The sequence below is a fragment of the Mastigoproctus giganteus genome, chromosome 9 (genome assembly GCF_048544385.1).
Source record: "Mastigoproctus giganteus isolate SK-2022 chromosome 9, ASM4854438v1, whole genome shotgun sequence".
NCBI lineage: Eukaryota > Metazoa > Arthropoda > Arachnida > Uropygi > Thelyphonidae > Mastigoproctus > Mastigoproctus giganteus.
Genome location: NC_143583.1, coordinates 27,085,795 through 27,102,297, shown reverse-complemented (window position 1 = coordinate 27,102,297; position 16,503 = coordinate 27,085,795). Strand labels below are relative to the sequence as shown.

Below are 16,503 nucleotides of genomic sequence, written 5' to 3'. Positions count from 1 at the left end.
TTATCTCGTTGTATAAGGCAATGCGGATTGGGGAAACCCCTGGTGCTCTTTGACACTAAACACCCTCTACACACTGTACAAGGCAATGGTCAGGCCACACCTTGAGTAGTACTGTGTACAGATCTGGAGGCCTCATTTTAAGAAGGATGTAGAGTTGCTAGAATGAGTACAAAGAAGGGGAACAAAGGGGTGCTCTTACCAAGAAAGGCTTAAGTTCTGCAATTTGCAGTGCCTGGAGAGAGTAGGCACATGCGAGGTGATCTGATTGAGGTATATAAGGCCTTGAATGGGTTGAGAAAACTGAATGCTGAAGCGATTCTTTCTCTTGCTCAGATTAAGAACCTGAGGGTGGCAGAGATTTAAATTGAGGAAAGACAGTTGTAGAATAGATATGTGGAAATTTGCCTTTAACCAGCAGGTAGTTGATTGGTGGAACAGACTTTCATCTTCTGTTGTGGAAGTTGATAGCCTAAATAAATTTAAGACTGAGCTGGACAGGCATTTGGATTGAATGGAGGTGTGGAATGAGAGGGTTTTTTTTTTTTTTTTTTTTGCTGATACTGCATAAGTGTGCTTTCTTGCATCATATGCTTTTACTAATGCTAATTATAAAATAAAGTACATTACACTTGTTCAGTGCCTATAAGAGTGAAATTCAACTTATAAACTTTTTGACCTATGAACAAATCTCAGGGACATACTGAGTTCACAATCATGGACCACCTGTATTTATGTTTGATTGGTAGCTGTCAGTCATGATTAGGAGTAAGCACTGAGAGACATTGCAGAGTTTGATTATGATTAAAACATGCAGGAATATCATGTGAATTTGACTGTCATTAGCAAACATGCTTCTTCAAGGAAGAAAAATACTAATGCCGCTGATAACTTACACATGCTAGCTACTATACACTTAGATATAATTTTTGGTTTATATTCTTATTTAATTACTGAAAGAGCTTGAAGATATATAATTTTGTGTGGCAGTGAATGAATGAATTTTTAATTATCACCAGTAGGGCTATATTTAGTTTTATTATATACATAAATATAAATTTTAATAGTAACTAAACATTCTGTTTTTATAGGCAATTGATGATGATGCGAATCAGACTGCCCAAATGACAGCAGCAATTTTAGACTGGCCACAGGTAAATAAATAGTTTTTCTTGCTAATTTGCAGTTGAGTAGTTAGACAGAATGTGGGTGGGTCATTTCACACAAGGTCAACTAATGGGGTGTATCACAGATTCATCAGTGTTGGGCTGACTATGGTCCTGGGATAATTTGTGTGTGGGCACAAATTCACACATTGTGAGATTGAGCTTGTAAGCTGCCACAAAAGTTAAAATGAAATTATAAGATCTTCTGGCCTCAGCTGTCCAGAATATAAATGGACATTTATTATTTTGTTTTTATTGCATATACACTGATGGTGATGTATGGATTACAGTTAACACCCGCTTTTCGCGATATCTGTATTCGTGGTTGCTGATTTAATATAAAATGAAACCTAAAAAAATGTGAATTTTAAGGCGCCGTGAACATTTTCCGCCACAAAAAAACATGGGCGTGGCTAAAATTATCTTTCCTGGTCAAAACAGCGCTCAGTGGGTGGGGCGAGAGGGGTGACAAAATCCCGGCATGGATTTATCTCGCTAATCCTTGTTCAGTGTGTGTTATGCGCTTGTCATTGAAGGTTCCGTCGTTTGCTTTTAATTTATATGCTTATAAATTGAATAAATTTATCAATTTATAAATTGATATGCTTACAAAAGTGATAAATCTACCGTTTTGCAGTGTAAAACAGACTTTTTCGAGTGTGTTAACGGAAGAAAGTGACTTTATTGTGGACAAGTTCTTTCTAACCCGTACAAAAATATGGCTATGAATAACAAGGGAAATGTGAAAAGATCAAAGAAGGTGATGACATTAGTGAATAAAATTGAGTTATTAGACAAAATTTCTAATGGTGAAAGTGTCTCCTCAGTGGCAAAACATTATAAAATCAATGAGTCAACGATACGATCAATCAAAAAATCGGAAGAAAAAATCCACTGTAGTGTCTGTGAAAACACGCTAATTGCTTCAAAAATTTGCTCTGTAACTTGTGATGTTAAATTAGAAAAAATGGAAAAGGCTTTAAATCTGTGGATAGAAGACCGAACTCAAAATAAAATTCGGTTAAGTTCACTCATCATTTGTGAAAAGGCAAGACTCCTTTATCAACACTTCAGCGAAACTTGTGATAGCTCTGGCGGGATAAGTTTTTTTAGCTAGCTAAGGCGCTGGTTTGAAAGATTTGTTTGAAATTTCTAATAAATATTACATTTAATATTAAATTGTTTCTTATTTTCATTTCGATGCCATATGCTTGCATTTCACTATGTACTGTCTATGTACATAGTCATATTTTGAAGGTACATATAATACATACAGGCGCCTCCGTAGCCAGGTGGGCAGGAGCGGCAGTGCATAGCACACGTTTCTTGATTAGACCGGGGTTCGAGCCCGTGACCACCGAATACAGAGGATGCGGAAAGGTCAGGGAATGACCACCGCATATCCCCGGAGAAATATAGCCTTAGTTGCTAATGCTCCTAAAAACCAAATAACAAATAACAATAATACATACAGAGACACAATTTTAGACTACTTTTTCTTATATACTGTGTTTCATACTTTGGAACAGAACCCCTTTATTACTATGGGAGCCATAACTCAGTATTCGCGGCATTTCTCAGGAACGTAACCCCCGTGAATAGCGGGGGCTTACTGTATAATGAAACGTGCAGTTTTAATATTTCTTGCATCTTTTCAAGGTGGAAGTGGGGGAGTCAAACTTAGAAGGGCTCATGCAGATTAAAAATGGCTCTGCAAGACTACATGATATCCTATATAATTACACTTAAAAGATTTGCATGATTCATAGATTTTTATTAAAATTTGATAAAATTTAATGCATTACTTTTAGTACCACTAACCACTTTTTAAGGTATAGATAGAACTGTGAATTTGAGGACTATTTACTGAATGCTTCAATAAATGTTTGAAACACTCAATAAATGACTATGCAAGATTTAAATTTTAGGTTTATTACAGGGATGATTCACATAATAATTATTTTGCATTCAATAACCTATTTCTTTTAATGTGACCTGAATACAGCATAGTTGTCGTTGTAAATAGACAATTAAGGCACACTTGATTGTACTGCATGCAGTAAAGTGTGAATTTTGAATGTCCTGAGGCACCTAATTGGAGTATGAAAGGTAATGCTGGTGACCTCTGGAGCATTCCCCATCTTCCTCTTCTCTTAGAGAGCCTAATAGACTTCTGAATTTGGGGGGAGGTGGGACTATGTTTATGTAGTGCCAGATGGGTTGATACCTGTTGTATTCATAGTGGGGGCTGAACGTTTCTTTATTGTAATGAAGATATTTATACACTGTTCATTTTTGGGATAATTGAACTACTTTGAACTATTCTGTAATTTTATACACAGGCTACCTTTGCATCAAAAATTGAGAAAACTGATGGAGTGCTCAAAGTTAAGCGAGAAGTCGATGGTGGATTAGAGGATATAACTGTAAAACTGCCAGCTGTAGTTAGTGCAGATCTTCGTCTTAATGAGCCCCGTTATGCAACTCTACCAAATATCATGGTAAGAAATACTGTATTTTATATTTGCCCCATTTTTATTTGAATAGTAAAGCAGTTGATATGATTAACGATTTAAAATAAATTTTCTGAAGGACACATTAAATGCAGGAATGTAAATTTGAAGACTTTTACACTATTCAGACAAATTATAAAATTTATAAATTAATAAAAAATAAAACTTACATTTGTTGGATTGCAGCTAACAAGTGAAATGGTAGAACTAACTAGTCTGGGCGCATTTAAATATATTGCAGTCTTGTGAAGGAGCTAACTTGATTGGATGGTTTGTATATTAGTTGTCTAAGATGTGGGGATATCTAATTGACTAGTACTGTTATTATGAAGATGGAGTTCCTAGTTTCCTTTTTTAGGCATCTGGGAGAACTGCCAGGTCCTAGGAAAGGTAGGGGGATATTTGAAGCAAAAGGAATAGTAATAGGATCAAAGGCAAAAACAAGATGAAGGTGAAAGAGGGAGTACTTTGACTATGGCTAAAGACCTAATATTCAACAAATATGAACAGCTTTTAATCAGTTAGCACCATCTGATACTTGCCAATTCTCCTCAACACCCAGCAGAAGTAACTAGCCACCCAAGAATTCCATCTTCTGAAGACTAGTCTTAGCCAATTAGGAGCCTTTCCCATCTTCAAGCCTCTTCTAGCCAGATCTTAGACAATTACCATAAAGAATAACTATCCAGGCAAGTTTTTTCACAAGACTAGTCTATATAAACACACTTAACTCTATTCTAAGGACAACACATATGTAGGATATTATCACTTACATGCCCTGAATGGCTACAGGCCAGAAAGGGTCGTATAGTAAAGAAAGTTCATGTTATCTGATGGTTCCTTTTAGTATTAGAATGGCTAAATGATGTGTAATTATCCTTCAGGTACCTCAGATCACAACTTAGTAATGGCCTCTTTTCCATCACAGCCCATTTGGAATTACAGTATTGGGTTGACATTTGTTCTTATTTTGTTTGGTTGGAATAGTTTTACATATTCTGGTTTTGATATTTGCTCAGATTGTGTCACTGAAATTATTCTTGATGAGTAGACAGCAATCTCTGTGATGCCATCTGGATGCTGGTACTCATCTGATAATAAATGTGAATATTTGAGGTGCATGAACAGGATTCACAGTGTGAGATCATAAAATTGATGTCATGTATGAAAACTTTCATTTGTTTTTTATTTTAAGTATTATTATTATAACAGATTATAATACTAATTATATCTATTAGTATTATAATGATGCAAGGAAGTGGAGTTTTTCTGCATTTGCAAAAAAACCCCATCATTTATACCTTCCCTGCCGCCAAAAAGTGCCTGTCCAATTCCTCTTTGAACTTTACCAAACTACCCACATTGACCATTGCTGCAGATGGTTCACTACATTTATCTACAGCATGCTACCCAACACTAAACTTCATAAGATCCAGCCTTATATTACTCCCCAAAATATTGTATTTCAGCCCTCTGGTTCTTCTCTCTTTTGCCAGTGAAAATAAACCTCCCTTGTTCATTTTGCTGATTCCCTTCAGGGTCTTACATATATCTGTCTTTTTAGTACTTTACATTTTGCTCTAACTTTTGCATTAACAATGTTGATAAATCTTCTTCCATATCACACATTTCATTCAATGCCTCCCTTCAGGTAAGACAGAAGAATCCTAAGCACCATTGCTACAAAGAAGTCTACTTTCGCTTTAAAATGCTTGTTCAGTTTACTCCTATCCCAGTAATCTCAAATTTTCTAAAGTGTGTAAAAAAATGCATTGTTTCCTCAGTAATCCTACAAATCAACATCAGGCAGACTCCTACTCTCTCTCTCCACCATGCAACATCAACAGAAGAATCCACAGTAACTCCCAAACTGGGTTTAATTTATTTATTGTATTTAGTAATCTGGCTCTCAACTAGATATGATTTTCTTATACATCTTCACTGAATTTATTTGATAGTCTCAACTTTGTCTTTAATTTGAAACTTTTTTTCATATTCCAGATCATTATTCTTGAAAGTTATTCTTCAGCATAGTTTGCTACACATATGCAATAAGTTATACTTCTCTTAAAACGTTAATAGGTGCCTCCGTAGCGAGGTGGGAAGGAGCAGCAGTGCGTGCACACGCTTCTTGATTAGACCGGGGTTTGAGCCCGTCACCACCAAATATGGAGGATGCGGAAAGGTCAGGGAATGACCGCTGCATATCTCGGAGCAATATGGCCTTAGTTGCTAATGCTCCTATAAACAAACAAACAAACTTAAAACGTTAATAGGTTTACTTCATGAAAGTATATTTTCTCCTCCTCTTACTGCTATTTTCATTCCTTTTTTCAGAAATCATGTCCCATTTGTAGGTGATAGCACTCATGAGTGGTTTGTACTACTGATTTTCCTTAAAGAAACAGGTCATGAAAAAATGTCAGCCTTTTAAAAAATCTGGTATTCCTCTGTAAAAAAATTTGGTATTCCTTTGTAAAAAAATTTGGTATTTCTCTTTTTTTTTTTTTTTAACATTTTTTTGAAATTAAAACTTGTAGCTTTTGCTCTAAATTACAAGGAACTTTAGGGAACTTGGTAATCAGATTGATAAGCAACAAAGCTGGTTCTTCCTTTTTTTTTTAATTCAAGGTCAGCAGTTTTTAGTAGTCTATCTTTCACCTTTAATTACAGGATCTCATTCTTTAAAATTAAGCTGCTTGTCAAACTTATTTCAGAAAATGTTTTCAAACAATACCTTGTCACTTGTTTTCTGGAAAATTATTACAGACTGATTTATACTTATTTTAGATAAAGACAAACCAGACTGTGGAAAAAGGCATTTTCAGTCTTACCTCTCTGCTTAAAAAAAAAAAAAAAAAAAAAAAACAGTGCAAGCAAGTCTCAGGCTACAAGCCAAAAATATAAATAAAACACACAGGTAGCCCAGTAATCAAGCTCTGTAGCCTCAATTTCTTCATGTGGGCACTGCACGAGTCTTGTTAGCGCCTGTTACCTCTTGCATCGTGGATTGCTGTTGGCTGGATGTAATTTGCTATTGGACCAATCTCAATACGGCTTAGACACAATGTGCATGGATACTCCAGCAGGGTTCCAGTTTCTGAGATACCCATACCAGCATGTCTAGCATTGCTACCATGCAACAACACTTAAATTTATCTTAATTTATATTTTATCTTGCCCATTCTTGTAGTGAATTGTGTGCATACAGCAACACTGTGTATCTGCTCACCTGCTTTGTTGCACAGTATGAACATGTGACGCTGTTACAGAACGTGTTACATCTCTCGTAAAGGGTAGATATACCTATATGCTGTTCACTAACTCTGATCCTAACATAAACAAATATCCAGGAAAGCTCTCATTGGTCAGTTTCTGCAGCTGATCATTGAAAACTTTACCTGATGATTTATATTTGCTTATGTCAAGATTAAAGGTAGAGTGCGCAGAGTATAATAAAGTGGATACTCAGTGTAGAATCTCCTTTTTAAAAATTAAGCTGCTTATCAAACTTTGAAATTTTCCAAATAAACTAACAAAAAAAAAAGTAAAAGTCATACATGAAACTAAGACTGTTTCAGTGTTTTAATTATAATTTTTTGTTACAGAAAGCCAAGAAGAAGCCATTAGTCAAGAAAAGTCCATCAGAATTAGGAGTTGAAATGACTCCTCGTATTGAAATTATTAGTGTAGAAGAGCCACCAACTAGAGAAGGGGGTACTAAAGTAGAATCAGTAGATCAACTTTTGAGTAAACTGAAAGAAATGGGGAGGATCTGATAATGGTAATTAATTTTTCTCTAGATTTCATGTGTACTTTGTAAATATATTAGAGTTCACACTTTTTAAATGTTTGATTTTTGTTGCAGTTAAGTTTAATTGCATATTGCCAACCTCTGAATGTTTTTTATAATGCAGGAGGAATTGGCTTGATAACTGACACAAAAATGTTTTTAATTTACTAGCTATTTTATCTAGTGAGCTATAGATTATCTGAGCTAACTGGGAATTGACCAGCTTGGATAATCAATTTGTTTAGATAAAAACAAGGAATCAATTTTAAAACTGATGTTCCATTTTTGAAAGTAGTAATTTCTTCAAGAGTGGTACCATTAACACCTTTCTTCAGTTTTGCAATAATATCACTTTTGTCATTGATGGATAGCAGTACAGCTTTGTACATTGCCGTAACATAGCAATATAACACAGCTCACTTGATCACAAGTATAAATAGCAGACTGCAACACAGGGATTCTTCACCTAACTGCTTCATTTAGCAATTGCCAAGCTACCAGGTAATCCTACCTCACACACACACAAAAGTTTGGAATCACAGCATGTGACAACAGTCAATTTTTTTTGAAATTAGTTATGACAATGTAAGGTTTAATATAAAAAAAAAAAACACAACAAAGTGTTTTAAGATTTTTTTTATTAAGCATTGAAAAATTTACAGAAAAAAAAATATTGAAATGATTAACAACTATACTGATTTTTCATCAGAATATACTCCCCAAGATTTTATTGGTCTATGCAGACATGGCATTCTGGTGATTAATTTTATGATAGTCTTGATTTTTCCAAGTGATCTGTGAGGTACCCCATAAACTTTGTGAAGATGGGCAGACTTCACAGAGTTGGTCTAGATCAGGGGTCGGCAAACTACGGCCTGCGGGCTAAATCCGCCCCGCCCCCTCTTTTTAATCCGGCCCGCGGGTTAATATTCTTTTTACATGAAAAAAATTAAAAATAAATCAAATTACGCGCTGCAATTAGCCGATAGTAGAGTTGAGAATAATGACCGCACGTGGTGCTACTGGTGTCGCATATTTGCATTCTGTTGTCTACCGTAGAACAAGTGTTGCCAGCAGCATTTCTCTCTCTTTTGCTTTAGTGGCGCACGTGGTATTGTCTGTCACAGCGCTCTGCGATCTTTTTTTTCTTTTTATTTATTACCCACCGTTTTCATGTGATTCTCAAGACCAAATATGAAGAGAAAAGTGGACTTCGAATGTCATACTTTTAAAGCTGAATGGAGTGCGAATTATTTTGTCATAGAAATAAATGACAAAGTATCATGTTTATTATGTAATGACACAATAGCTGTGTGAAAAGAATACAATATACGTCGTCATTACCAAAGTAAGCATGCAGCACAATATTCAAAACTCACAGAAAATCAACAGAAGCTAAAATTGGAAAGTTTAAAATGTAATGCATCATCAACCGGTGAAATACCACCACTTTGCTTATTGGAGGCTTGAAGTGGTGAAACCCATGTTTAGTCTCTAGAGCAAAGTTTCCGGCATCCCCCTCCCTTCATACTTCTCCTTCAACCCATGCACAGTACTAAGTACTATAGGTTTTCATACCTTTCGTGTTTGGGGTTTTCATAAAAAAAAAAAAAAAAAAAAAAACAACGCAATTTATTCGTTAAATTAATTAAATCATGTTTACTTGTGGCAGCCGAAGAAATGTGTCCAGAGAAAATGGATTTGTTTCGATCTGTCAGTCTTTTGGTGAGAACAACTGTTAGAAGAGTTGAGGACATCGGGAGCCACATCAAGAGTCAATTAAAAGATAAGGCAAAAAATTTCAAGTGGTTTTCGTTGGTTCTTGATGAGTCTACAGACGTTACTGATACTGCCCAATTGTTGCTCTTTATTCGAGGAGTCAATACTGAGTTTGAGGTTACTGAAGAATTAGCTTCTACGAATAGTCTGCATGGAACAACTAGAGGCGAAGATATCTTCAAGGAAGTCGAGAAAACGCTAACACTGTACAATTTGCAATGGAATCAGTTAAAATGTGTCACAACTGATGGTGGTAAAAATGTGTGTGGAACGGGGAAAGGATTAGTTGGACAAATTTTTAAGGCTTGTGAAGAAGATAAATGTTCAAACCTCTGGTAATTCATTGTATTATTCATCAGCAGGCTCTTTGTGGGAAACACCTCAATCTATCATATGTTATTGTGAACCAGTTGTGTGAGCGGTTAACTTTATTCGTTCTCGTGGACTTAACCATCGTCAGATTCGTGATGTTTTTATTAGAGATTGAAGCCGAATATCCTGATTTGCCCTACCATACAGCAGTTCGATGGTTCAGCAATGGAAAAGTTTTATTGAGATTTTTTGAACTCAGAGAAGCAATAGAAATTTTTCTAAATGAGAAAAACTGCCCACAACCACTATTATCTAACAAAGAATGGCTATGGAAATTAGCATTTGCTATACAGCCATCGTGGGATATCTTAACGAATTTAACTTAAAATTACAGGGGAAAACAGTGCTCATATATGAAATGTATTCTATCGTAAAGTCATATCGTCAAAAATTTGCATTGTTTGAAACACAAATCACATTAACCGAGTTTGACCATTTTCCATGCTGTAAAAAATTTCAAATATTAGCGAAACCCCATTCCCAAAAAAATTCATAGTGGATATATTTTCTGAACTTAAACTAGTTACAACAGCGTTTTTTGGATCTTGATGCAAGTGCAAAAGACATTTCCATATTTCAAAATCCATTTGGCTGTACAATTGAGGAGCTTCCATCAGACCTTCAATTGGAAGTGATTGATCTGCAAAATGATGATATGCTAAAGGTTAGGTTTAAAGAAATGGATCTAACCCAATTCTATAAATATCTTTCGAAAGATAAATACAGTCAATTAAAATCATATGCACAGGGATTTATATCTGTATTTGGGAGTACTTACCAATGTGAAAAGACATTTTCGAAAATGAAATATGTAAAATCGCAATACAGATCATTAACGGATGACCATTTGCAAACAACTTTAATGATAGGAAGCACTAACTTCGAACACCAGTATGATGAAATATTATCTCAGAAAAAACAATTACATTCATCACATTAGTACAAAATTTAACCAGTTCTATAATACGTTTATTAATAAATGGGAATATTTTATTCATTTTTTTGTAAGTGTCAGCATGTGTATAAATATTACGTAAAATATGACTTCTTAATAAAAAGATTTTGAACCTGTTTTTTTTTGTTGCTCTATGAGTAGAATTCGTCGAGCTTGCTACCTGGCCTGCTGAGCCTAAAAATTTTACGATCTGGCCCTTTCCCAAAAAAGTTTGTCTACCCCTGGTCTAGAACAGTGGTGTCAACCTTTTTCCATACGGGGGCCCTATTCAAAATTAGATTTCTTTTGCGGGCCGCATAGTGATTCAAGAAAAAATTGTCACATTTTCCATATCTTTTTACTCGTAAAAGAAAGTTTCTATTTTAATGTTACCATTTTTTATTTTCAAGCTATATATAAAAAATTCAAATTCCCAGCACTTTTATGTGCAACAAATCTGTCAGTGATTTATTTTTAGATTTTATTAAAATTATAAAAATGACTTTTTTTTTTTTTTTTTTTTTTTTTTAAATACTTTACTTTTGTTTCTGTTTGAAATACTTCACTTTTGCTTTTAAATGCTCATTTTAGAAAATTTACAACCTGAAAAGGATCACAGCTTTTCAGTATTAAGGTGAATAAATAAATATAATGATAAACTTAAAATTGAAATACAGGCATACCTCGGTTAACGTTACCTCTGATAATGAAGCTTCGATATAACAAAGTCGGCAATTTCAAGCCCCATTTAACATAAAAAAAATATATTCCAGTTTTATCACCTGAAATCTAAACAAACTGAAGAAATTACGGAAACCTTTGGGGCTTCTCGTGGTTGGTTCGAGAAATTTAAAAAACGGGCCAGGATTCATAGTGTAAAATTAACAGGAGAAGCTGCAAATAAGTTTCCAGAAAAACTAAAGGAAATAATTGAACGTGAAAATTTTCCAAATTTGGTGTTCAATGTTGACGAAAGCGGTTTGTTCTGGAAACGGCTACCAACAAAAAGCTTCATATCTATTGAAGAAAAATCAGCTGCTGGGTTCAAAGCAGCCAAAGACCGTTTAACGTTACTCTTTGGATCAAATGCCTCTGGCGATTATAAATTAAAATTGTTATTAGTTTACCATTCAGAAAATCCGAGGGCGTTAAAAGGTAACATAAAAATGAATTTACCTGTAATATGGAAAGCAAATATAAAAGCGTGGGTTACCAAGGAGTTATTTACTGATTGGTTTGTTAACCACTTTTGTCCTGAAGTAAAACGGTATTGTCAAAAAAACAACTTTGAAGAAAAAGCTCTTTTGTTGTTAGACAATGCTCCGGGACATCCTACTGATCTTAACATGTTGGACACATGCATTCCTGTCAAAGTTGTGTTTCTTCCAGCAAACACAACTTCCCTGATTCAACCATTGGATCAGGGAGGAAAAGCATCATTTAAAGCTTATTATCTGCTTCGAACATTAAGCAGTTTAACTGAACTAGAGGATAAAGAGGAAATGACAGTTAAAATTTTTGGAAAAACTACACCATTAAAAACGCAGTTGAAAACATTGATAGTTCTTGGAAAGAAGTCACTAAGAAATGCTTAAATGGAGTTTGGCGCAAAATATGGCCAGAAGTTGTACTAGAAGAAGAAAATAACATCCAAGAAATTGGAAATGAAGTTATCCAGATGGCTCAATCAATAGGTTTCGAAAATGTCGATGAAGAGGATGTTAGAAATTTATTGAATGCAGAAGATAATGGTTTTTCAGTGGAAGATTTAGAAAACCTTGTTAGCAATGAAGACGAAGTTAAAGAAGTTCCTGCCGAGAAAGTGTTAACAACCAAAGATTTAAAAAGGTGCTTAAATGACATTGAAAACGTTAAATTTTTTTAGTGAAAATGATCCTGATTTAGGAAGAAGTATTATTGTTAAGCGATCAGTGTTAAATGCAATAACTCCGTATAGGCAATTGTTAAATGAAAGAGAAAAAGAGCATAAACAATCAACTTTTGACTCGTATTTTAAAATGTGATTTCACTTTGTATGTAAGTTGACTGTTTATTTAATAAAACTTTTCTTTGTCCGAAAAAAAAAGCTTTTCATTTTCTTTACGTAAGAACGTATCCCTATTCTGGCCATAGTATTTTTACCTCTGAAAACGAAGTTTCGCTTAACGAAGTAATTTCGTGGAACGCATCCTATTCGTTATTCGAGGTATGCCTGTATTTGAAAATTTTATTAAGTACAATACAAAATAACATTTACTGGACAAAACTTAACATTTAATGTGATGATTGAGGCTGGATAGTTTTAAATAATTGTTCAAAATTTGGTTGCAAATTTGTGACACCAATCTCAATACATACTGGAAATTATGTCCTGATGGTATTTCTCCACTTGTTCTCAAAACCTGCGCTCCTGAACTTACTCCTGTTCTATGCCACCTTTATTCACTTTCATATTCCAAAAGTGTTTTTCCTTCTGCTTGGAAATTTGCTCATATTCAGCCAGTTCCTAAAAAGGCTGACAAATCCCTCCCATCCAATTATCGTCCCATTGCAATTACTTCTACTCTTTTTTAAGTAATGGAGAAATCAATTAACTGCCAACTCTTAAACTACCTAGAAACCTTCCATCTGATCAACGATCGTCAGTATGAATTCCGTTAGTGTCGATCCACAGTGGTGATATTCTGGCCTATGTTACCAATTTATGGACCAATTCAATGGAAAAGTTCAGTGAAACACAAGCAGTTACTCTTGACATCTCAAAGGCTTTCGATCGTGTTTGGCATAAAGATCTAAACAAGTTGCCAACTGTTCTTTGTAATTGGTTATCCAGTTTTCTCTCTGACCGCTCACAGTAGGTGATGGCTCTGTCTTCACTACTATTTGATAGTTGTTTTATTGGTTTTCCTTTTCCTGTATTGAAACTTTCAGTGATGTTTCAACAGCCACATTAAGGCCATGTGATCTTGTAAAATTTACAATTGAAATAACCACATTCATAATGTGCTGGAGATCCAATACTTTCCCATAAAGAGTTTCTTGATGCACAATGCAGTGAATTCCAATCAGAGTTTCAGCTCCGATATCTATCATTTTCTTGGTTATTTTCCCCTAAGCCCAATGTTTTTATCAATCATATTTTTGCACTGCCAGCTGTAACTCGTACTAGGTTTTTAATATTTAATCCTAATTTTTCGATAGATTGGCAAAGATTTTCACCTGTAGTTATTCCATGCATAACTCCATAGAGCAGCTAAATCTTCAACTGGTACAAAATTATCATTAATTCCACGTATGTAGATGAGGAGTTGGGCTGTGTCATTTACATCAGTATTGTCATCCAGTGCCACACTAAAATATTTCATTTGTTTTATGTTTTCCAAAAGTTGTTCAAACAAATTCTTTCCAATATCTTCTACTCTTCGCATAATTGTTTGTTTGTCGAGACAAAACTAATGCCTTATATCATTGTTCGTTTCTCCGTACACATTTTTCCACAACTTTTAACAAACAACGCTTAACAAATTCACCATCACTGAATGGTTTACTTTCAAAAGCGATCAAATGTGCAACTTGATAACTGGCAGGTACAACAGATGAATTTCTGGACTGATGTTTTCAGTATATCTTTGTTGTTTTCTTAATTAATTTTGTAACTTTGAACACTTTTCTTTTCGCAGCACTCATTTATGTTGATCATAAGATTTGTGATTGGAATCAGTGTTATATTCTTTAAAAATTCACAGTCTTCTGACACACCAAACACACTGCTTTTTCGTGGTAACCAATGAAGAAATAGTCTTCAGTCCACCTTGGATCAAAAACATGACACTCCACATCGATTTTCCCCTTTTGGAACATTTTTAAGAATGATTTTTTTTTAAATTCAATACAAATTAATTCAATGCAATGAACGAGCTATATCAAAATACATAACTGTATTTAGTGTACATATGACTGCACTGAACCACATATACATGTTTAATACAGTCGAGCTGGACGTTTGCATGCCTGTACACACAGTGGAGATCGATGCTGTTTTAGTTCACTTTCTGCACGGGCCTTATAAAAATTATTTGCGTGCTGTAGGTTGGACACCACTGGTCTATATGATCCCATAAAAGCTCTATTGGGTTTATGACTTTCATCAACTGGTGAAATACCACCACTTTGCTTATTGGAAGCTTGAAGTGGTGAAACCCATATTTAGTCTCTAGAGCAAAGTTTCCGGCATCCCCCTACTTCTCCTTCAACCCATGCACGGTACTAAGTACTATTAGGTTTTGATACCTTTTGTGTTTGAGGTTTTCATAAAAAAAAAAAAAAAAAAAGTCAGATGATTGGAGTGGCCACACCAATATATCTTGTTGTTTAGTTACTAGAAAGTCCCTGCACAGCTTAGAGTTGTACAACATTGCCTTGCTGCAATATAAAACAAAGCCAAAATCTAATATTAGTAGTGGCAATGATGCAAGCTTATAATACAGCATCAACAAAAAAAAAAAAAAAAAACTTTTCCTATATCACCTATCCAACCCCTATAACAGTTCTAGTTCTTCCTTGAATTTATTCAAACCACCTACTTCTACAACATCAGATGGAAGTTTGGTCCAGCAATCAGCTACCACTGGCTGACAAATTTCCACACATCTAAATTTGAACTTAGGCCCCCTTCATTTGCATAGTTTGAGCAAGAACATCTACAAAACCAGAGGATATTGCATTATGTTTAAGAATGTTTTTTATAGCTTCCTCTTGAATTCTGATAATGTCACCCACTCCAGAAAAACAGAAGCAACAACCCCAGATCATGTTGGAACCACCACTACCACGCTTGACTGTAGGTGGCAAATAAGGAAAATATTTTTTCTTCAGTTAATCTTCTCACAAACTCTACACTTGGATTCAAAAATTTCAATCACCCGTCCAAAGTATGTCCTCTTTTATTGTCAAATGTTGATGACTCTTAGCTCAAGCCAACAGTTTCTTTAGATTGGACTGTTTCATGACCATGAAGTCCTGCTTGTACCTTTCAATTTACTGTGCCATTGAAGTACAGTAAATCTGTCAGTTGTTTAGAAATCAGTGTTATGGTCTTATCTATCTTGTGCTTCGTTGTTACGTGTGGTCATCCTAAATGTGGTTTATCCTTGCCAGTCTCTTTGAATCATCAAATGGTAGTTTGTATTCCTTTAAATGAAACACCTAGTTTTTTTTCCAATACTTCTCATGGAATAACTTGCTTTATACAGAGTTGTAATAGCACTTTTATTTTAACGCTCAGTTCCTTATTTCTTACCATGTTTATCACGAAACTTACACCAAACAGTTTCTGAATGATGAGTGTTTGATTTTATAAGTTACAGCTCTTACTCTCCAATTTATATTATTCTTGCTTTCTACAATCATCTACAGTGTTCTACCACATTCTGGAATATTCTAGAAATTTCTTTAAAAAAAATTTTTTTTTTTTTATTTTAATAAAAATTGGTGAAAAGTTGGTCCTATTTTAATAAAAACTTTGAAAATTAAGAAAAATGAAACTCGATTTCAAACTTTTAGGCATGAGTGTATTTCTTATGATTGAACTTCTTTTAATATGTTAAATATTGATGTAGTGGGTAATGTCACCTTATTTATATTTAAAAAAAAAAAAACAGTTTGAAATTTTACCCCAGGGACTCACATCTGGTGAGTGTGGGCTTGGCACACCCAGGGTCCTCAGCTGGATATCATCATTCTTCTCTTTCTTGGTGATTCCCTTGTCTCTCTCTCTCTCTCTCTCTCTCTCTCTCTCTCTCTCTCTCTCTCTCTCTCTCTCTCTCTCTTAGGGTAACTTGGGAATTTTTTTGGCTGGTGCAGCATAAGTCTCAGGCTTCCTTGCACCATGTAGCTAATAATAATAATATGTGAATCCATTCTCTTAATTTTTTGCATATGCTTCAGCCA

At 34.8% G+C, this 16,503-nt stretch overlaps 1 protein-coding gene across 1 annotated transcript in view; it reads left to right on the top strand.

Moving 5' to 3' along the window:
• Positions 1–16,503, top strand: part of Etfb (Electron transfer flavoprotein beta subunit) — a 58,478-nt gene that overhangs the window by 40,882 nt on the left and 1,093 nt on the right. Inside the window, exons 4-6 of the mRNA XM_090382124.1 lie at positions 1,089–1,151; positions 3,506–3,664; positions 7,285–7,460. Coding sequence (XP_090238250.1) covers positions 1,089–1,151; positions 3,506–3,664; positions 7,285–7,455 — 393 coding nt within the window. The 3' untranslated portion in view covers positions 7,456–7,460. The remainder of the gene's footprint in view (positions 1–1,088; positions 1,152–3,505; positions 3,665–7,284; positions 7,461–16,503) is intronic.